At 49.6% G+C, this 21,196-nt stretch overlaps 4 protein-coding genes across 5 annotated transcripts in view; 2 read left to right on the top strand and 2 right to left on the bottom strand.

The window, feature by feature from the left end:
- The first annotated feature begins 1,160 nt into the window (after positions 1–1,160).
- On the top strand, positions 1,161–6,275 carry LOC108091544 (tubulin polyglutamylase TTLL4). The gene is made up of 8 exons (XM_017190814.2): positions 1,161–1,321; positions 2,127–2,776; positions 3,335–3,797; positions 3,862–4,233; positions 4,421–4,607; positions 4,668–4,838; positions 4,893–5,901; positions 5,978–6,275. Exons 2-8 carry the CDS (start codon positions 2,153–2,155, stop codon positions 6,134–6,136), a joined length of 2,985 nt encoding a protein of 994 aa, XP_017046303.1. The 5' UTR covers positions 1,161–1,321; positions 2,127–2,152; the 3' UTR covers positions 6,137–6,275.
- Positions 6,276–6,981: 706 nt separating this feature from the next.
- On the top strand, positions 6,982–10,697 carry LOC108091554 (centrosomal protein of 97 kDa). Of its 2 annotated transcripts, XM_043207959.1 has the most exons (9): positions 7,042–7,058; positions 7,150–7,221; positions 7,644–7,804; positions 7,860–8,317; positions 8,373–8,731; positions 8,786–9,046; positions 9,120–9,296; positions 9,362–9,809; positions 9,891–10,697. In XM_043207959.1, the coding sequence occupies exons 2-9, from the start codon at positions 7,215–7,217 to the stop codon at positions 10,456–10,458; spliced, it is 2,439 nt and encodes an 812-aa protein (XP_043063894.1). In that variant the 5' UTR covers positions 7,042–7,058; positions 7,150–7,214; the 3' UTR covers positions 10,459–10,697. The 2 variants fall into 2 exon arrangements, with proteins under 2 accessions (XP_017046313.1, XP_043063894.1); XM_017190824.2 differs by having other exon boundaries at positions 6,982–7,221.
- Positions 10,698–10,847: 150 nt separating this feature from the next.
- On the bottom strand, positions 10,848–11,568 carry LOC108091499 (probable RNA-binding protein EIF1AD). The gene is made up of 2 exons (XM_017190732.2): positions 11,266–11,568; positions 10,848–11,207 (listed from the first exon to the last, which is right to left on the bottom strand). The coding sequence occupies exons 1-2, from the start codon at positions 11,432–11,434 to the stop codon at positions 10,891–10,893; spliced, it is 486 nt and encodes a 161-aa protein (XP_017046221.1). The 5' UTR covers positions 11,435–11,568; the 3' UTR covers positions 10,848–10,890.
- Positions 11,569–11,802: 234 nt separating this feature from the next.
- The window catches only part of LOC108091495 (protein cappuccino), a 29,850-nt gene continuing 20,456 nt past the window's right edge, over positions 11,803–21,196 (bottom strand). The window contains 6 exon segments of the mRNA XM_017190723.2: positions 11,803–12,108; positions 12,167–12,470; positions 12,543–13,457; positions 13,460–13,552; positions 13,624–14,470; positions 18,563–18,735. Coding sequence (XP_017046212.2) covers positions 11,991–12,108; positions 12,167–12,470; positions 12,543–13,457; positions 13,460–13,552; positions 13,624–14,470; positions 18,563–18,735 — 2,450 coding nt within the window. The 3' untranslated portion in view covers positions 11,803–11,990.

Raw genomic sequence — 21,196 nt, 5'->3', positions numbered from 1 at the left:
GTGAGTGTTTTTTCGCAGTGCACCTCGGCCTCCTTCGGTTATCCGCTGACCACTGGGTGTTGACGTCTTGTAGGCGGTAACGATGGTGCTGATGATGCTGATGATGCTGCCTCGAGGGCCGTTTAAAGGCCTCCACAACTTATCGACGGACTCGTATCTTGTGGATGCGAGTCCCTGTGTGTTCCTCCTCCATTTGCCGCAGGATCTGCGATAAATCACTTCGAACTGCTGCGCAGCCATCAAAATCAATAAGGGCCGCTGCTCCGCTGGAGGAAGGTGTATAAATTGAAACGTTGATGGCTTCATCATTGGTCGACTGCGGCATTTGATCACAGCATTCGTTCCGCTCATGTAGGTCTCCTTTTTGTTTCGTTTTTTGTAGTTTAGGCAGGGAGGAACCGCAGACCAGGTGCCTGGTTTATGTCAAACTGTTTGACGACCATTTAATCTCCGCGTTCCGAGCACGAACTTCTAGAGGTAATGGCCCTAATGGTCGTAAATTAATTTTATCACCCATTAATTAATCACTTTTTTATGTCTTTGTTAGTTATTATTCAACGACTAACATTGTTGGGGGTTTTTAATAAATACTTATACCAGTAGGGCGGCTTTTTCTTAGGATTTTCTTTTGGGTTTTAAATATCGAGTATTCTTCAAATATATTATGTTCAATACTATTATTTTAAACATGGGCTCCAGTAGCCAGGAAAAATGCCTCTTTAACAAAGGCATGCAAATTGTGCCTCCATTCCTGTCAGTTAAAAATCGTACAGAGTCACACATTGCCCCCTCGAAAGAATCATCATTTTGAATCGCAAAGTGGCGGGAACGTTTAAAATTTCTGTTAAGATAACAGACCTTCCCGAGTTGCCAACCAATGTTGTTTTTGTTGTTTATTAACCGATGCCTATCGATATTCCATTGAAGCGCCATCTTGTGGCGTTAAAAATTAAAAATCATATAAATATCCTCTCAGATTCTTGACAAAAATAAATTGTTACTGCTTTCGTGTGTGAAATTAAGTTTCGAAAGATATACAAATTTAAAAAACCATTTGGTGGCTGGCAGTTGAGTAATCCATTCAAAATTCAAATATATGTGCCTTCAGTGGAAAATCGTGGATTTGGCAAACTGATCTGGTAACACTGAGCAAGTTCAAATCAGCTGGGAAAAATAACTAAACAAAAAGCCGGAGCGGAAGGATTATTTTATGGAAATACTTTTCCGATCGAGTCGTCTAGTCGATTCCTGTCTAATAGTTCTCGGTTCGTTTGTGTAATTGAACTAAATTTGTTGTGCGCATGTAAAAAAAAATATCAAGGTGAGTCCCACGCAAAGCCAAACACACACGCAGCCAGGGCAGACACGCACACACGGACAGGAAAAGCCGGCTGCAGGAAACAACAACAACAATCACAATTACGATTTGGCACTTTTCGCGCCTTTTCAAATTTTGAATCGCGCACTCTCATTGAAGGCGAAAGTCTTGTTTATTTTCGTCTGCTCCTTTTTTTTTGGCACGCATTTCGTTGTTATTGATCGATTGGCAATCGATGAACGAAGTGTGCCCCGCATTCTGGCGGTTTTCGCCTTTTCGCCGTCTTTTTTGGACTATTTTCTATTTTCCTTGGATGATCTTGGTGCCGTGCCATGAGTCTTTGAAAATAGCCAGCCATTGACACGCCGCCGCGCACACAAACACCGCCCGAGTGGTGAAGTAATAGCGTAAACCTGCACCGCCCGAAGCAACCACCTTGAACCCGTTCGGAAAACCCACTTTCGAAAACCGCCTTCCGTCCCGGGCCCCAAAAAGTGCCCCCAAATCTCGGGGAATTCTCGGAGCATCAAAGTAAAGCCAATAGAAGCATTGCAGTCTAAGAAATTAGGGGAATGGCAGCAATGTGTTAATAGCACTTCAGCTTGCGTATTAAAAATGCAAAATAAGAAATTTAAAAACAGTAATTGCCGAAGATATTTAACTCAATCAAGTAACTAAGGTTTCAATAGAATACCAAAATAAGTGTCAATACTCTTCACAAAAACAAAAACGTAGTAGCTTCGTGAGAGTCAATTGTATTAAGCAGTAAATCCTGACTTCTGAATGTAATGGCCTCCTCCCATTGCAGCTATCTAAATTACCTGTGAACTCAATATGGCTCAGATGACCGAGAAGAGGACAACGTCGGCCCGAACGGGCACGGCGGCCAAGGAGAACCACAGCTTGGCGGGGCGCCACCACCAGCAGGGGCACCACCAGCCGGGCCACCAGCGCAGCGGCAAGGGCATCGAGATCCTCGACTTCCACGAGTCCTGGCTGGAGGAGGTGGAGCTGTACAAGGACAAGATGGTCATGTGCAAGAAGCTGGCCCACCACAACCACGTGCCCAACTCGGTGCACCAGCTGCAGTCGCAGCTGGCCGCCCCGAATCGAAATCAGGGCAGGATCGTCCAGCCCGGCAACCCGCAGTACCGCGGCTCGGCCTTCGGGGGGCCACCTTCCGTCACCACCGCGTCCGCCTCCGCCTTCGCCTCCGTTTCCGCCCGCTCCCCACCGCCCGCTCAAAAGCAAAGATCCCCGCCATCGCCGCGGAAGCGCCTGACGCCCGAGAAGGTCTCCGCTCTCGGTGGCGCAGCGTCCAAGGCCGCCGGGCAACGCATCGTCGTCCGGGGCTCCCCGCCCAACAACTCCCCACCCAAGATCGTCTCGACGGCCAGCAATGTCGCGCCCGTCGTCGCCAACAGCGTGCTCCAGTCGGAGCCCTACAAGAAAGTCCAGGTGAGTGGGGCCGCTCTTGTCGGTGTAGATTTGTGTAGCCAGCGGATGGGAGTGTTTCTGTCATTCTGTGATTCTGTGTGGTTTTTAGTCAGATATGAACCATAGTGATACCAGAAAAGTTCTTATAAACATCCTCTATATATACGACGTGCCAAATTTTAATTTAAAATGAGTTTTTGCAATGAATTCAATTATGTTAATATTTTCATAAAGAGAAATCCATTTACGTGTTATATGTTCTTATTTGTTTTTAATTTTGTATTTTTGTCTACTTAAATAATGCAGCTACCCACATTGTTTCCAATTTGCCGGTCAATATCATTTCGCTTTTACAAATATCCATGTAACATTATTAATGACACTTATTCAGAAAACTCCATCCGATAGAATTCTTTTTCACATATGCTCACTGCGAAATGCCAAACATAAACTGACTTACCCGCATATACATCCCTGATCCACTAACCTGCATGTCTCCATTTCTCGTGCCGAATCTTCGTCATGTTCCATGTCTCGTGCTCCCGCTTCCGCTTCCGCCGCACTCCACTAACCAACCAGATGCTATTGAAGCGCGCGAGGGAGGAGGCCTTCGCCAAGCACTCGGCGAACAGCGCGACCGCCAACGGCACGGGTCCCAAGCGCTCCAGCCTCAGCCCGCCCATCCAGGCCAGGGTCGCCCCCTCGACGCTGTCCTGCACGAGCACCCAGACGCTCAAGCCGTCGCCGGCCAGCAAGATCGTGGTGAACTCGTTCCACGGCAGCAGCATGCTGAGTGCCCAGCAGCAGCAGGAGGAGAAGAGCCGCCTGCTCACCCAGAACGGGCTGACCAAGTCGGCGGCCAGCGCGCTCGAGACGAGCCTGTACGCCTCCCTCTACGCCCACGCGCCGCAGAACAGCCAGCCGCAGTCCTTCAGCCAGCGGATCCCCGCCGGAGACCACAGCGTGCCGTACGTGGGCGTCTCCCTGAACAAGGGAGCCGGGCACGACCACGACAAGAGGCACGAGGACGATCCCTGCGCAGGTGAGGAATTGTTGATGAGAGTTTCACCTTCCGAGAGGAAGCTAATGTTCCAATATTTCTCCAGCCATCGACGACATCAACAACTACGACGACTCAGACTCGGAAGAGGAGTACGTGGGCACGCCGTTCTTCCTGGAGGAGGACAACACGGAGACGCGCCAGAGCAAGCACACCCGCCTGGTGCCGCAGAAGACCCCCTCGAAGGAGTCGGTTGCCACCACGGACACGGAGGCGTCGGTCTACTTCCGTCCGGAGGCCATCCTCTCGCCCAGCCTCTTCCCGCACGTCCCTCCGTACCTGAACTTCACCTCGCACGCGGACAAGGGTCCGCCGATGCCGGCCGCCCTGCACCGAGTCCTCAAGTGGAAACTGAGTCCCGTGATGCCCAAGATAGTCAAGCGGGTCGTACTCAATTCCGGCTTCCGCATCATCAAGAGTGAGTCTACCTCCGAAAAATGGGTTGCCAAAAAGTGACCAAAACCATGCACTTCTAAGTCCATAACTTTTCTGCTTTGTATCCGATTTAGAAGTGTCATACCGCAATTAGTTTGTAGTTCAATTCTCCAACAAACTGCATCATTACTTGGTTTATTTTCCTCTAACAAAATCCATTCCCACGACAGACACCACCGACTGGATGGCCGTGTGGGAGAAGCACATGAAGAGCCCCGGGTTCCGCACCATTCGGTCGCACCAGAAGTACAACCACATACCCGGATCGTTCCGAATCGGACGTAAAGACACCATGTGGCGCAGCATCTACAACAATATGCAGAAATTCGGCAAGAAGGAGTTTGGCTTTATGCAAAAGTGAGCGAGCGAAACCACCATTACCATTCATTATATAACATGGTCTGATTACCCCGCCAGATCCTACATCATGCCTGACGACCTGGAGAGCCTGCGCCAGGTGTGGCCCAAGAACGCCTCGAAGCTGACGAAGTGGATTGTCAAGCCGCCGGCCAGTGCCCGCGGGACGGGCATTCGCATCGTGAACAAGTGGAGTCAGTTCCCCAAGGACCGGCCCCTGGTGGTCCAGAAGTAGGTGTGCAATCCTCCGTGCAAGTGCTCTCTAAAGGCCTTTTCCCATTCCAGATACATCGAACGGCCGCTGCTGATCAACGACAACAAGTTCGACATGCGGCTGTACGTGGTGCTGACCTCGATCAACCCGCTGCGCATCTACATGTACAAGGACGGGCTGGCGCGGTTCGCGTCCGTGAAGTACAGCTCGGAGCTGAGCAACCTGGACGAGCGCTGCATGCACCTGACCAACTACAGCATCAACAAGTTCTCGCAGAACTACGCGAAGAACGAGGACTTCAACGCCTGCCAGGGCCACAAGTGGACCCTGCAGTCGCTCTGGTCCTGCCTGGAGAACCGCGGCGTGAACACCAAGCGCCTGTGGGCCACGCTGCGCAACCTGGTCATCAAGGGCATCGTCAGCGGCGAGTCGGGCCTGAACCGCATGTACCGCCAGAACGTGAACTTCCGCTACAACTGCTTCGAGCTCTTCGGCTTCGACGTGCTGCTGGACGAGAACCTGGTGCCGTGGCTGCTGGAGATCAACATCTCGCCCTCGCTGCACTCGGAGCTGCCGCTGGACCTGCACGTGAAGGGCCCGCTCATCCAGGCCGTGCTGAACACGGCCCTGTACCAGGTGCCGCCGAAGCTGAACGAGCGCCAGCAGACGGAGATCCTCGAGGAGCTCAACCTGGCCGGGCCGCTGTGCCACGACAAGCGCATCTTCACCACCTGCCTCACGGCGGAGGAGGTGCGCAAGCACAACCAGTACACCAACCGTAGCATCGAGTTCCGCGAGGAGTACGTGGACACCATCCTGGACAACCTGCTGCCCGACGACGTGCGCTGCCTGATCGTTGCCGAGGACGAGCTGGCCCGGTGCCAGCCGCTGGAGCGCATCTTCCCCACCAACGGCACGCACATCTACCTGCGCTACGTGGAGAACGCCCGCTACTACAACCGCCTGCTGGACGCCTGGGAGACGAAGTACGCCAAGAACCGGGAGGTGGGCATCGCCCTGCTGTCGCGCTACTGCCGGGACAAGTACCACCTGCAGGTCTCGGACGCCGCCATGGAGAAGGTGATCGATCAGTTTCACACAACCCCCTTTCCGTACCGCTTCTGCAGCCCCTTCTCAAGTCATGTTTCTTACCTAGGAACCCAATGTGGCTCTTACCGAGATCGATATGCTGCACGTGCGCAAGGATGAGGTCCTGGACGGCGCCACCACGCTGGCCCTGCTCAAGCCCGCCGCCGTGGAGAGCGGCGAGGTGGTGGTGCCGCGTCCGGACGCCTGCATCGAGATCAAATCCTGAGTTCGCCAGCCACAGTCGCCGCCGCATATCGAGATCGTCAACAGAAAGTCGCCACTTCCGCCGCATCCATTTCCGTTCCCGCATCCTGTTTAAATTCACGCTGGACTTGTCTCTGCACAATAAAGTTACTTAACTCCGATCGCCTCTTTCCCTCCAAGCAAGCAGGTTGTAACCTGGTTAGCCGAGGGGGGCCGTCGAAGCCAGCGTCGTGCAGCGGAGCGGCCTAGTCCTCAAATCCAAGGTTAATTGGATTGCATCTTGTGTTCTGTCATTATTACTTTACTCTCTCTTGCGGAGTATAGAAGAATTTAATCCGAATAAAACATTATCTGTAAAAATATGATTTCAATTGTTAATGGTAGGTTGGGGCTAGCCGAACTGCGCGAAAAATTGCAAAAATTCTCCAAATTGCGCAAACAAGCTTTTTGCACATAAAAAATTAATGTCCGAACTGAGCGACAAGCCAATTACGATAAAAAAAAACATCAGAATTACGCGAAAACGCTTACTTGGTTAAAATAAGTAGTTAGTTGTTCAACAAAATTTGTATATTATCATATTATATTATATTATTTATTTGTTTTTTATATTATGTTATGGCCGGTAGGTTGGTAATCGTTCATTTTAAGTTTATTTATTTAAATTGTATGTTTAAATAGGCGGGATATCATCTAATCGCTTGGTGCAACGAGGCGATAGTTGTGCAGCAAACGCGCCTGCGTAACTTGGAATTTGTGCCATCGCTAGACAAATTTTTTTACAGCTAGCACTACACAAAAATCATTGAATTAAATTTGACACGAAAACGAATGTCAAAATGAATACATAAAACTAAATTCGAAAAATGTCATGGCTTTGATTCTTTTAACTAAATCCAAGTTTAAACTGGCAGGCTACCGCCAAAACGATAGTGGTCGCGTGAGTGCGTAACTTCAAGTACAGTGTCATCCCTAGTCAAAATTTTAATAATAAACAATTCATTTTGCGGCGGCTGGTCTCATTGATTTTTCTAGGAAGCATTAAAAAAAAAAAAGGATTAATAAGATAAAACCCGGAGCCTGGCCTGCTAATCGGAAAAATGAGTGGTAAGAATCGAATTCTGCGTAAAGTACAATTAGTTTCTGTTTCTGCTTGAGACGAAGCGTTTTGTGGGGACTGTATGGGAATTTGAAGTCTACTTTTGGGCAGTGGGGGCACTTTGGTTTGAGGAGGGGTTGCGGGGGCCAAGGGTCCTGCCAGGAAAGGACGCACCTGCGCCTTAACCTCCTTACCATCCTTTTAAGGTCCTGCCCACCGATGAAGTCATCAATTTTGTAACATTGTGTACATACAGTAGAGCTTCAATGTGGTTTTTGCCAACTCAAAATAATTCACTTTTAAGGGCCCTAGGCAGACTATTGATTTGTAGTAGTTATGCACATATCAGCTATGAGGTACCTTAGTTCCTTTATTTTATGCCTTATGCTTTATTGAATACTTAATGTAGATGGTTTATTGTCCCAAACAGGCGACGAATGTGGCGAGGAGAAGCACATCCTGAATCTCTCCAAACAGAAGCTGAAGAAGGTGCCCAAGCAGGACGATGCCCACAGCATCCGCCAGCTCATCCTGGATGAGAACGAACTGCAGAAGATCGACAACATAGACTCGTACCTCAAGATAGAATCGGTGACTAGCGTAAATCCCACCCAGCAAACATTGCTAACCAAATGCATTTTGACAGCTCTCCTTGGCCAGGAACCAACTGCTGCGGATGTACGGCGTCTGCCGGCTGCACTGCCTCCGCGAACTGAACCTCTCCTTCAACGGCATACTCTCCATCGAAGGTCTCAAGGACTGCGTCCACCTGCGCGTCCTCAACCTGGAGGGGAACAACATCAAGACCATCGAGCACCTGAGCACGAACGTCAACCTGGAGGTGCTGAACCTGGCGGAGAACAGCATTGGCAGCATTTCGGACATGTCCTACTTGCGCAGTCTCAAGGAGCTCTATCTGCACGGAAACCGCTTGACGCACCTGAGGTCGTGCGACAAGTACTTGCCCACCTCTCTGGAAACACTGACGCTGGCCAAGAATGGCATCAACGACCTCAACGAGATCTGCACGCTGTCGCATCTCAGCAGCCTGCTGAGCATTTCGATCGCGGACAATCCCTGTGTGAACATGACCAACAGCTTGGAGTGAGTTTTATCTTGTGGCTTCATTAGGATTTACCAACATTTTATATCTCTCCAGTGGCTTTGACTACCGGCCTTTTGTGCTGAACTGGTGCATGAGCCTGAAGTACATCGATGGCTACGTGGTGGATCCCATCGAGAGCCTCAAGGCCGAGTGGCTTTACAGCCAGGGACGCGGTCGCCAGTTTCGCGTGGGCGAGCAGCAGGGCTTGGCCAAGTACCTGAGCTCCATGTGCCCGCTGGTGGGAAAAGCGCTGGAGAACGAGAACGACAGGAAACTGCGATTGATCCTAAGCAAGGCGCAACACCACCAGCGGCAGTTGCAGGAGGAGATCATGGACAACGCCAACAGCTCCGCCAGCACCTCGCCCTCGTCCCATCGCAAGAAGCCCACGAGTCGCATTCAGTCGCCCAGATGTAAGTTCGTGAGTTGTTTAATCTCCTGTGCGCTCTAAAATTTCTTGTTCACAGTCTCCCGTTTGAGTGGTCGCCAGGGATCGCCGGAGTCGATGGCGAACAGCTACCACGGGAATAGCAGCAACAACAGCATTGCCAGCGACAATGGATCTGCAAACCACTCGCTCCAGATGAGCATCTCGCTGATCGAGAACATCAAGAACGACGGCGAGGGATTCTCGCTGGCCGGCAGTGGCATGTCCAGCAGCGTGACCACCAAGACCTACAACTCCACGGAGTCCACGCCCAGGAACATGACACCCAATCCCTACAATGGTGAGAGTAACTAGAAACTAGAAAAGAACTAGGGTAGAATTTCGTAAACTTTTGCTCGTCTGCTCGTTTACAGATCAGACGTTTATCAGTCAAACTCCATCCGGAGGTCCACTGGCTGCCGCCTCTAAAATGGTCCCTGTTCCGGAGACCCTGATGAGTCCGGATGTCTGCCCCGCCGCGGTGGCCCAGAGGGTCACGGTAACCGCTCTCAACTCGCAGCTGCACAAGACCAAGGTCAACAAGAACAAAGGTGGCCTGAAGTTGACAGTCTTTATTCTAGAACATCATATTACCTAACGATTTTGTACTGTACAGACAACAAACTAAACTTACCGAGGGTGCGGAGTCCCCAGCTAAAGAGGAACCAGAGTCCCACGTGCAGTCCACGGAGAACGGCCAGCAAGTCGGGCGGCGACAAGATGCAGCAGCAGCAGCAGCAGCAGGATAAGCTGCAGACTTCGGTCACCATGGTGGATGCCGGTGGCTTCAGCACCGACGACGATGGCGAGCAGATCAACGTGGAGAAGCTGCGGGCCATCAGGAAGATGGCTGCCCAGAAGCAGCAGCAGATGCACCAGGAGCAGGAGCAGCTGAAGCAGCAGACGGACAACAGCCTGAACTGCGAGGACCGACTGATCGAGCACGTGACCGAGTCCTCGGCCGTGACCATTCAGAAAATATGGAGGGGCTATCACACGCGCAAGAAGACCAACAAAGATATAGCCGAGCGGTTGCAGCGACGTCGCACGCAGGAGTACATTGAGTAGGTTCTAGATATGATAGATATCTTTATAATTTATCATCATAATATAGTTTCTAATGAACTTCCTTTGCAATCCCGCAGGCAACTCGGCAAGGACATGCTTTTGACCAAGGCGCAGCTCGAGAACGAGCGGAAGATCCAACAGCTGCAGATGCAGGCCATCAATGCGCTGTGGAAGAAGGTGTCCACCATGGAGGTGGATCCGAAGGGCGTCCAGCCGGTTGCGGAACAGGGCGAGGACTCCAACGGAGGCGGAGGAGGCTCTGGCCACCTCAGCCTTGACCAGAACTCTGCTGCTGTTGTCAACGACCTGGCCAAGCGATGCACGATGCTCACCGACCAGGTGCAGATGCTGCAGAGCTCGATCGGAACCATCGTCAATTGCCTGACCATGGTGTGCAATCTGCCGCAGGACGCCATTAAGAAGCAGGCCGAGATCATCGACTGCAGCTCCACGCAGACGGACCTGATAGCCGTGCACACGCCCCAGATCGAGGATCTTAACAATTTTCCCTTCACGAAGACCAGACCCTCGACCTTGGCCCTGGAGTCGAAGCACGAAACGCTGGCGTGCCCCAAAATCGATGAACTCAACGACGTCGAGCTCAAGGAGAACGACGACTCGGCTCACCTGGAAAAAGAAGCCTAAAAAATTGCAGTTAATGGAGGAGTGTAAACGCTTTACGGATCGATCTCTGCGCTTATTAATTCCTCTTGTAGGCTTTTGTGTAGCTTTTGCAACAATTTTTAGATCAGTTACAAGAACTTAAACGTAGCAGCAGCATCCACGAACACAATTTTTTGTTACATTTTGAGATGTAGTGATGGCGAGAGACTAAAGAAAACTTATGAAAAAATCGATAAATAACAATTTTTGTAAAACGCAAACGAACATTTTTTTTGGGCAATAATACTCGGGAAGTATTTTTGGTTGTACTCTATTTATTAAAAAAATGTTTTTCTGTTTAAAGTAGCTATAACAAACGATTTTTGTTTAATTTCTGAAGAGCTCCTGACAAGTTTGTAAAAAATCTTAACTAGATATTATTTTGTATTTATTTTCTACATTTAATGAGGAAATTCAGTCTTCGTCGCTGGAGGTTTCCTCGTCTTCTTCTTCTTCTGAGGATCCCCGGTGCACAGGACGATTTGTGTTGGGCGGGAGGTCATCTTCGGGATCGGAATCCTCCAGGTTTCGGTGTGATGACTCCTCCTGCACGGGTTTCCTGGCGAATTTGTCCGGCCAAATCCCGGCCTTGGTGAACTCCTTTATGTGTTCAGGGGTGAGGATCTTGCAGATCTCGGCCTTAACTTTGTCGCCCTCCTCAATAGGTTCGATCAGCAGGAAGTCGCCTCTTTTCACCCACATGCTCTTGCGGAATTTGTTGGGCATTGAAACTGGAGGTGTAAAAGGACAGTGATTATTTGGTTATATGTATGTCTTTCCCGAACTCACCGAGGAAGTTCTCTTCGGTCTTCGCGCTTTCCACCTCGTGGAGATTGTTTCCCCGGCTGCTGACCACTTTTGCGATCTGCTGGTTTTCCGTGGGCAGTGCGTAGTCGTCCTCCATCATTTCCTTCATCAGGTGCTTGCGGCGACTTATACTCGGGTGCGATCGGTGCATTGTAGCGGATTGGAGATGTGAATTTGCCTCTTAAAATCGAAATTCGAGTTTGAGTTTTTGAATTTCTTTGACTTGTTTTGAACAATCAGCTGTTTCTTGTATTTTTTTGGAAAAGTGATACCGAATACGTCGATTTGACAAATACCGAAAGCGCCAAATATATATTGAAGGTATTTTATGTTGGAGTGATGTTAGTTAACATGAACACAAGATTGAGTGCTGTAAGTTAACAGATGGCACATCGGAGTGGAATTACATGAGTAAATCGATTTGCAATTTTAAACATTAATTAGATATCGATAAATTTTACAGTCATGTAATGATGCCACCTGGGCGCCAAGTTCAAATTGAATAGACAGCAGAGAAAGTAAGATCACAATAGCGAGAGGACGTTTTATTTGTAGAGCCACGCCTGCGTAAAAGTGTCCGTACAATTTCGTAACTTAAGGATAGCGGAGAATGATCCGTGTAACGAGAAATTTGCTTTGCATAGCGTAGTAAAAGCAACTAGAGGTAAAAAATATATCGTAGCGGGGCTTAAAGCTAACTAAACTAACTAGTTCTTGCTGCGCCGCAGGAGCATGCGCTCCTTCAGCGAGATCCGCCCGGACTTCTCCACCTTTGTCGAGACGTTCCTGCGCGACTCGATTTGGGCCTGCTTCGACTTCTTCATCCTGGGAAAGAGAATTATTAGTGGGATAAGGACTCAAGGCACCATTGGCACTCGCTTACAACTCGTTGAGGAGGCTGGTGATCTCCTTCTTCCAGATGTCCTTGAAGTCGTTGGTGAAGTTGGTCCAGTACTCGAAGAACTGGTCCGGCGTGCACTGGGCCAGGGTGAGGGTGCAGGCCTTGGGGGAGAAGTGGTAGAAGCGCATCGTCTCCAGGAACAGCTCGCGGCACTCCTCGAGCGACTGGTGGAGCTTGGCCATCGACTTGTCCGCCCCCTCGATGAACTCCTCCATCTTGGACTTAAAGGGCTCCATGATTTCCGGCCGGGATGCGGCCAGGACCTTCGCCGTGGTCCGCTTGCAGCCTGCAAAAGAGGATTAATCAGTCAATCAAACCCTCTAATTCTCTAGCTCCTTAGATCTGCAGCTCCACCCACCCAGAAACTTCCTGTTGAGGTCGTGGATCTGCTGCTGCACCTCCTCGAAGTCCATCTGGGCGGCCCGCTCCACGTCCGCCGGCTCCGGGACGGGCAGGCGGATCTCCAGCGGGTGCACTCCCTCCTTCCGCCGCTGGGCGATGTAGGTGCGGACGATGAAGTGCAGCAGGGTGGTGTGCGACTCCTTGGACTTGACGTCCTTCAGCTTGCCCAGGATGTCCAGGTTGAAGCCGTCGGCCTGGCCGCGCTGCCGGTTGCCCCCGTTCATGTAGTTGCCCAGGGTCAGGATGATGGAGAAGACCAGCTTCAGGTCCTCGCTCTCGATCAGCTGCTGCGAGAGCTGGGCAACCGTCTCCAGCTTGCGGGCCAGCAGGGTGACCGACTCCTCGAACTCCGCCTGGAAGACGATGCACGAGATCCGCTCGCTGGCCATCGAGATGAGCGAGATGTCCAGCAGGAACTGCTCCGGGTGATCCAAGGGGATGTCCCCGCCGGCCGCCTCCCGGATCCGCTGCAGCTCGTCCTCCGTCGCCTGGATGTTGCTCATGTGCTGCAGCGCCTCCAGGCTCACCACCGACGTGTCGATGTGGTAGATCGCGTGCTCGATCTCGCTGGACGGCACGTGCAGGCTCCGCCAGATGATGCCCACGTTGCGCGACCTCTCCGGATCCAACACCTTTATCGACTTGGCCCGCTTCACCTTCAGCTCCTTGGGCTTGCTGACCGGCGCGATTGCCTGGCGCGAGAAGAGCTCCGTGAACTCGTCGATGTTGTCCAGCGGCGTCTCCTCGATCTCCGTCCATATCTCCTTGGTGGGCGGGGCGGGGGGCGTGGCCTCCCCAGCGCCTGCTGCCACCGGAGGCTCGTCCGGTGAGCTGCCGCTGTTCTCCGTGCTGTCCGTGGAGTTGGCCACCGAGGGGGGCGTGGCGCGGGCGGGGCGCTCGTCACGATCCGCGTCCAATACAAAGGACGCATCGGCTTCGGCGGGTTAACGGCGCTCTTGCGCATCGCTGTGGAAATGGGTTAAAGAAGCATTGATTACTTTATCTTAATGGGTTATTAAATGGCAAGGGATACTCACTGTTTGTGCGATGGAACCAATTGCCTTCGGCGGGATCCGGAAGCGGGGCGGGCGAGAGCGGCGTCTTCGAGGGGGAGGCGCTCATGGGCGGCGGCGGAGGGGGTATTCCGGCGGCTCCCTCCACCGGAGCGGGCGGAGGCGGGGGCGGGGCAGCCCCACTGCCGGGCGGCGGCGGCGGAGGGGGCGGGGGAGCTCCGTAGTTGGCGGGCGGTGCGGGCGGAGGTGGCGGAGCAGCGAAGGCTGGCGGCGGCGGCGGAGGCGGTGGCGGAGGGGGCGGGGCGAGGAGCGCAGGGGCGGGAGGCGGAGGGGCAGCTGCGCCTTCCCCACTCTCCTCCTTCAGTCTGCACTTGCAGCTGCCCTCGCACTCCGCGACTTCCGTTTCCGTTTGAGTGCCTGCATCTGCCACTCCCTTCGTGGAACTTCCCTCGATCCCCGAGGATCTGTTGTACTCGTAGACCGTCGCCTCGCTGGCGTTCAGCAGATCCGTGAGGTTGACACACCTCTTCGAGGGACGCCGAGGAGGTTCGTCCACGCTGCTGAGCAGCTCGTTCACCACCGCGTGGACCTCCGCCAAAGTGGCGCAGTTGAGGAGGCGCTTCTTGAGGATCTGCTGCAGGGTTCTCTGGTGGTCAGCGGTCGCGGGAGCCACCCCATTGTTTGCCAGCGATGCTCCGACCACTCCTGCTCCCGCGGAGGTCACGGAGGCCAGGGAGGCCGACTCCAGGGCTCGGATTCCGGAGGGAGTGCTGGAAAAGGGCCAGGCGGCCACCTTGTCCAGTTTCCCGGGGGTCAACGGCAACGAGGTCGTCGGCTGCTCCGTGTGCGTCCATTGGTACATTTCATACGGCTGGGGGTACAAAAGCAGATCATAATGCTCTTCAATTTTCAAGGAATTACTGCGGAATATTTAACTACTGAGCAGATTGAAAACAGAACTTAAGCATTTACCACTCTGAGCAGCTCTAGCTAAAGGGATTTCTGTTATTACTTTCTGAACAGGCAATAATTTCTAATTGCCAGTCGATTGGGACGAAAACAAAGGAAAAGGACAGCTGGAGCCGTAAAGAAAGAGACGGCAAGTGGTCCCCGGTGGGCGACAAGCGAGAAAGCTTCGGAGCACCTAAGTTGACCCAAGTTCGCTTTTCTTCCTCGAGTGCAATGCTCTTGTATTTTCCGTGCAAGCGGAACTCCTTTGATTTTGATGACGCACGCCACCGTTGACTTTTCGGTCCCACTGTGGGAATTGTATCTCCTGTTTGCTGAGACTGAAGGAAAAAGGAGCAAAACGCTCGAATATGCGAAAAGAATTCAATTTTTATATTAAAGATAAAGATACAAGAAGAATATTAAGCACAACAGAACGTTTAACAATATCGCAACGATGCAAATGCAATTAAAATTGCACTTGATTTTACTGTTAACACACAGATACACACCCACACACGCTAATCAGTCAAAGAACTGGGAACTTGGCAGATGCAAATCAAGTGCAACAGCCTGTAAAAATGGCCTGTGCGAGTATATATCCTGCAAGTACTCGTATATATCCATATGGCGTGTGGCGGAGCCAAGTTTATCACACTTTACACCATTTGTGCCCAAGTGTTTGCCAGCGATTTGCATGTTGTTTGCTCATTTCGGACCGAAGGCACCCAAGAAGCCCACAAAAACACTGGAGTAAAACCCACCTTTCTCCAAAACCCAAGCCGAAAAAAGCAAGACCAACAAAGTGGGGAACGAAAACCTAAACCAAAAAGAAACCACACAAAGGTGAGATAGGAAAATGGGAAAGTGTAAAAATGCTGTTTATCGTTTGTGAAAACTCTTTCCAAGATTGGGATATACATCCCCCATAAAACATATATACTCGTAAGCTTGCATGCCAAAAAAATATCATTTCAAGCACTTAATAAGTGATTATAGCACAACTTCAGCCAGTTAACCGGCTTGGTTGTTTCCCAATTCTCACTTAATTAACAAAACATCGAAGTCCATTCGGTCTAGTCCCATCGCCCACTTGATACCTCTCCTCGTGTATATATGATATATAATATATGGCTGAGCAACAATCGAGCACGCGCACATCCACTTGCAGCCAAGGAAAACAATACGCACGAACTCTTAGTTCGATTGCACATTCAAATCCAGTTCTCCAGCTTTTTTCCCCACCAAAGTTTCCTTTTATTTCGAGGGAACCCAACGAATAATTATCTTCTATTCGAGAGGGAAGGGAGAAACTTTCGACCGCGAGTAATAAAAACGCACAAACTTTCAATGAGTCCCAGGAACAGCAACTCAAAGAAACAAAGGGACTTGGACAAAAAATAACACAGGCGCACAGTAATCTCTGAAATGCAGAAACTTCTCTACCCAGCATTTATTTTTTTTATACACAAAATGTAAATAATTTTTTCATTTTTTTTTTACGAGTAATGCAATCCTTTTGATTCTTCTTTCTGGCAAATTGAAGGATAAAGGTTGTTACAGTCGTGAAGGTCCAAAAGACCATTAGAAACTGCAACACACTCATCGCCGGCTTTAACGATGGTGAGTTTTCCCGGGGACCAATTTAGCAATGTTTTTGAAGTAAGCTCATTCAACAAATAGTAATAAGGAGAGCCCAGCCAGTAATAATTATCTTTTCCGAGTTTCGGCGTGATGCCGTTTAATTCCATTTGATTTTTGAAGGTGGCTAAATTTTCGCCCCTTTTGTTGCAGGAGAACTGAGCACTCGACGCATTTCTCGGAACGGTTTGTATGCGAAAGTATTTCGTCCCGATCTTGAACTTCTCTGCGTTATGATCTGAGTCTTCTGTTGGTGATGTGGTGTTAAGGATCTCCAGCACAGTGCCAATCTTGTTGTACAGTGGAGACAGTGCGGAGAGACAGAATGCCCCGCACTGATTCGGGGCATCGGTCAGAATGCAACGCGAATCCTGGGATTCGGAGATGCCATTCAGGCTGAGGGCGACTAAGACGCACAAGAAATATTTCCCCGAGCGAAACATTTTAGCAACCGAATTCGAAAGCTTTAAGCGAACTGATTCTAAACCTAAGCACTGCCTTTATATAGTCCCCAAGGGGCCTTGGATTAGCATATATTCCGGCAGTTATCATATATATACCAGCGCCGATCAAGTGCTGTGCGAATAAAACAGCAGCTCAACCCAAAGTCGAACAACGAACCTTTGACACTGTGTTCCCCCTCCCTCCTTTTCCTTTTTCCCCCAGTGGCTGGCCCACTGCCCAAAAAGTTCGAACGAAATTCGGGGAAATCGGAGACGTCGCCAGACGACAGACATATACATTTATATATATATTCGTATACGTTGCCTGGCAGCCAGCCGAAGAAATTCCTGATATCATAATCTTGAGCTCAAGTATCATCACATAGAAAATCACTTAACGGTGTCGTCTGCCGCCCTCTCCGATTCCCCCGATTGCCCCGCCCCTTTCGGCGATATACGCTCGTGTTCGGGCCTCCCAGGGATTTGGGGTTAAGCTGCTGTGGCTAAAACTTTTGGCCTAAACTAATTTGAGGGCTATATCCAGTGCTTCATTATTTGCGGTGGTCTTTGCTTGTTGTTTCTCGGTTGCCGTTCTTGTTTTTTGTTTTTGTTGTTGTTTTTGTTGTCCTGCTGTCGCCTGTCCAATAACACTTAACTGGGTCTCGGTTTACAGCCCTCGAAATGGAAACGGCCAGCTTCTTCGGCCTTTTCGGCCGGGCAATTAAAGCCTTCCGCCTGCTCCCCAAACCGCTTGTTTATTTAGCTTTCTGGTCAAGAGCAGTGCTAAATGCTAAATGCTAAATGGCTAAGCTGCACCCGCTGATATGGCCAACTATTAGGGAGTCCATTAGGCCCGGCAGTTGAAGATGACCATCGCCAGATGGTTGCCCAAGAGTTGGACAAAGAACGGAGGTTCAGAGGGGTTCAGAGGGATGGCATTAAAGGTCTTCCAGAGGTTTTCCCACTGCACTGGCAAATGTTAATTATATTTTATTTTACACCATTGCCAAGCACCACATTTTTGCAATGCTTTCAAAGAGGGAATAACCCATTCTTTTACCTAGTTTAAACGCATTTTTTGTAGTGTCCAGTTCTGGTTTCATAATTCTGCATGCAGCAAAACAAGAAAGTCAGCGGCGAAAGCGTAAAACTGTTAGTGCGGCAAGGAGAACTTGGCTTTTGATAGTTGACGGCTGCCGACTGTAAAGTTTTAACAACTTCTGACACTTGCAGGCGAAAGGGGCGGCGAGAGGGGGGCGTGGCGGGGTTAGATGGACAACCGCTGCAGCTCGGTTGAACGAGAGTGCATAGTTGTGCCTCCCTCGGTTTGTCCTCTGTTCTATTTCAGTTCATCTTCTTTTTGCAATGGAATTGCTAATTTCCGGGCACAACTTTGCGGTTCGCTTTTGCATAAGTTTTCGCAGCAACTTCGACGAGCAGGCGTCGGACAACGCTGCGTATGAGTAACGTTGAAGGGAGAGGTCATAGGCGAAAGGTCCTTGCGCCCTAAAGGCCTGGGGTTAAAATGCACTGGCAGGACAAGGAAAAAACTGAGCCCACTAAGGCTGTGTAAATTAACGAACAAGCAAACCTAACTTCTATTTTAAACAAATCAAAAAGAATCAATCGGAACTTTGATTACATACACTGTTACACTTTTTTTCCCCGTGCACTGACGACAGTCATTATCAATAGTTTTTCCTGGCACGCTAATGACTTGAAAGTTAGTTTAACTGGCCCCGATCTGACGACCCCTCACCCCCGCCCTTTCATCGGATTTCCCGGTCCAAGACCAACGCGCTGTCATCATTTCCGGAAGAGCCGTGGCAACATCCGCCGGGTTAGCACCCTTTGGATGGAGACCCCTCCTCCCATTACCCCTCCCAAAAGAGATGACCAATTTCCGGGGAGCAAAAGGGCATTGAACTCACGCTAAATCCGCCATCCGAGTGCTCATTGGAGATCTGCTTGAGGACGCCGACGTATCTGAGATTGTTGCAGAACTGCAGCGCCAGGGAGTTGAACAGCTCCTGGCTGAGGTCGTTGGAGGCGCTCCTCGGGTTGCTCTGCATCGTCGAGATTAGCCATTTCACCAGCATCTGACCTGGAAAACAGAAGGGAGAACTCCGGTAACTGAATGAAATAACTTTGATCGCAGCTGGTCGCTTATTCACTCGCTCTGGCTTCTTTTCCCAAGCCCAAAAAAAAGGAATAAGGAAAACTGGCAGCCACTAAATGATGAGATTTATGGGCGGGAGACGCTTGGGGCGAAGGAACTCCCGAGCGGAGGACCCTAAAAAATGTGGAATAAATAATTTTCTGGGGAAAAGTCAGACCACAAGTTGGACGTGAAATAATCCCAATCAATTGGGCCACAAAACAGATACTCTACGGCTAAAGTTGAGGAAAGTGATCTTACCTCGTGAATAATTTAATACAATAAACAAATAACATATGTTTAATGAAAAAGTTCCTATGAATGAATCGGTATATATGATTTGCTTTTGGAAGGTAAGTTCGTTTAATTACGAGTCTCTCTGACTTTATGGTATAAAGTCCCATGACTAATGCATCGATAAGATAAACAAAGTGATAGTTATTAAAAGGACTCAATGTCTTATTTAAGTGCCAATCTGTTGGGTGTGAAGTTGAGAATGACCAAAAATAGTTTATCACCTCATCTCAAACGGACTAGTTTAGTTGAATAATATAATATTGTTTTGCCCGTAACAGAGGGACTCTCCCAGGCAACTAAAAACCCAAACAAACTTTTTGTGGACTCCAAAAAAGGCGAAATCAAAGGCAAACTTACGCTGGCTGTCAGCGTGTGAGTGGGAAACGATTCGCAGGAGTAGAAGGAGCAGATGTTCTGGGTCAGAGGTCTCGAGCAGGTCAACGCGTATCCGATGGATGCGTAGGCTAATTCTAGCGACATCAGGTGGCTCCTCGGGTGGCGCCCCCTCTGATTTTCCCCTGGAAAATCGAGTTTTCTGAGCACTCCGGGCCGTCAATGACATTAGCTGGAGACTTTGTGGCGGGGTACTCCGAACATCCTCCAGGGAATTCCATCGCAAAGCCAACGGTTGCGGTTCCCCGTCCGATTCGAGTCCGAATGTTTGGAATGTCTGCTTGGCCAGCAGGGAGCACCAGACGTTGCTCAGCACATTGGCCATGTATATAAGAAGTTTAGCGGGCGGCTTCTAGATCGACAGACCCAGCTGAACTTTCTCCGATCAATAGCAAACTTCAACTGCCTACGCCAAACCACTGGTGTGTTTTTCGATTAGCGCAAAAAACTGAAATGTGTCGAAACTTATCAACAGTATCAACAATATCAACGCCTGAAACATGACAACAGTCGCACTCTCGACGACGACTGGTTAGCACACTCAGAGAAAAGCTACGAGCTATTATTGAAATTAAATATTAATGCTGATGATCATCCCTTTCTAAAGACTTCTTATTTCGAAGGCTAAATAAACAGGAACATTAGGTACTTCTACTACACTTCATCACTGATTCACTCATTAAAAAATGAATTCGGTGTTAGATATATTAAATCCTTTTTTTTTACTGTGTACTGATAAGGCTGCAGTTGTCGAGCGAGCAAACTAGACAAACAGAGTAAAATTTCCTTGGCCCTGAGAAGGTCGCCTGCTTTATCAGTCACGGGTATTTCTCTCGTCCATTGAATCATTTCTCTAAATTTACTCATTCAATTCAACAATCTAAAAACGCGGAAAATCGGGGTCAGTTTTCAACGTAAATTAAAGTGATTCAAGCCATTACTCCTCTTTCCGAATTATTAGAAGTTTGTTTTGGTTTCGCATTGGCTTTATCTTTCGATAACCCTTACTGCAAACGAAGTGTTATTCTGTTTTAGAACTTTAGATAGCTGAGTGATACTGTCTGTAAAATTGATTTGAGTGATTGATTAAATCGGTTTGATAGGGCGCCTTTAGAGATTGATTGACGCAAATCAATAGAATTAACAGCACTGCGAATTCGTTTTGCAAACTTTGATTTCAAATAAAGGAATTAATTGATAAGTATAAAATTGAAATAAAAACGATAGTAGATGACTATGTTTTTATATTCCTTCCCTCTGAAAACTGTATTGAATCGGACTTTTTCGAAATGCTCCAAGGATCTATAGCCCTTGCCTGTGTTATCCGTTTTCCGTTTCCGGTTTGCCCATTCATCTCAATTAGGCTCACAAGATCATTAGCACCCACCGCACGCAAAGGAGGGCTACTTCGATACGATGGATAGACGAAGGCCAAGTTTTTCGCGGGCGGAGCGGAAGGAAGACCCGCTTAGCTGGCCATCGCTGGCCTCATCAGCAGGCGGTAGCTTTGTAGCGTCCGTTTTTGCTGTTTTCTGTTTTCTGTGCCTGCCCCAAATGTCGTTGTTTTGCATTGTTGTTGCGCTTGGCCTTTATTGCTGGCGCCATCGCGGCGCTGTGGCAAACGGGTTTTGATGAAAACTGCGCCACCGACGACGCACAGCAAATTTGCATAACTGCTTGCCAGCAAATGCAACCGCCATGCACAGAAAAAAATACT

This window comes from Drosophila ficusphila, unplaced genomic scaffold (assembly GCF_018152265.1).
Source record: "Drosophila ficusphila isolate 14025-0441.05 unplaced genomic scaffold, ASM1815226v1 contig_412, whole genome shotgun sequence".
Lineage (NCBI taxonomy): Eukaryota > Metazoa > Arthropoda > Insecta > Diptera > Drosophilidae > Drosophila > Drosophila ficusphila.
Note: the sequence above shows the minus strand (reverse complement) of the source record. Positions and strands in the feature narration are given on the sequence as shown.

Excerpts from the sequence above, each read along its gene's own strand:
- LOC108091544 (XM_017190814.2), top strand. The coding sequence starts at position 2,153 with ATGGCTCAGATGACCGAGAAGAGGACAACGTCGGCCCGAACGGGCACG. Across the intron at positions 4,608-4,667 it reads GAGTTTGGCTTTATGCAAAA|ATCCTACATCATGCCTGACG; the intron begins GTGAGCGAGCGA and ends TTACCCCGCCAG. Across the intron at positions 5,902-5,977 it reads CGGACGCCGCCATGGAGAAG|GAACCCAATGTGGCTCTTAC; the intron begins GTGATCGATCAG and ends TTTCTTACCTAG.
- LOC108091554 (XM_017190824.2), top strand. Across the intron at positions 8,732-8,785 it reads TCGCATTCAGTCGCCCAGAT|TCTCCCGTTTGAGTGGTCGC; the intron begins GTAAGTTCGTGA and ends TCTTGTTCACAG. Across the intron at positions 9,047-9,119 it reads GACACCCAATCCCTACAATG|ATCAGACGTTTATCAGTCAA; the intron begins GTGAGAGTAACT and ends GCTCGTTTACAG.
- LOC108091499 (XM_017190732.2), bottom strand. The coding sequence starts at position 11,434 with ATGCACCGATCGCACCCGAGTATAAGTCGCCGCAAGCACCTGATGAAG. Across the intron at positions 11,208-11,265 it reads GACCGAAGAGAACTTCCTCG|TTTCAATGCCCAACAAATTC; the intron begins GTGAGTTCGGGA and ends TTACACCTCCAG.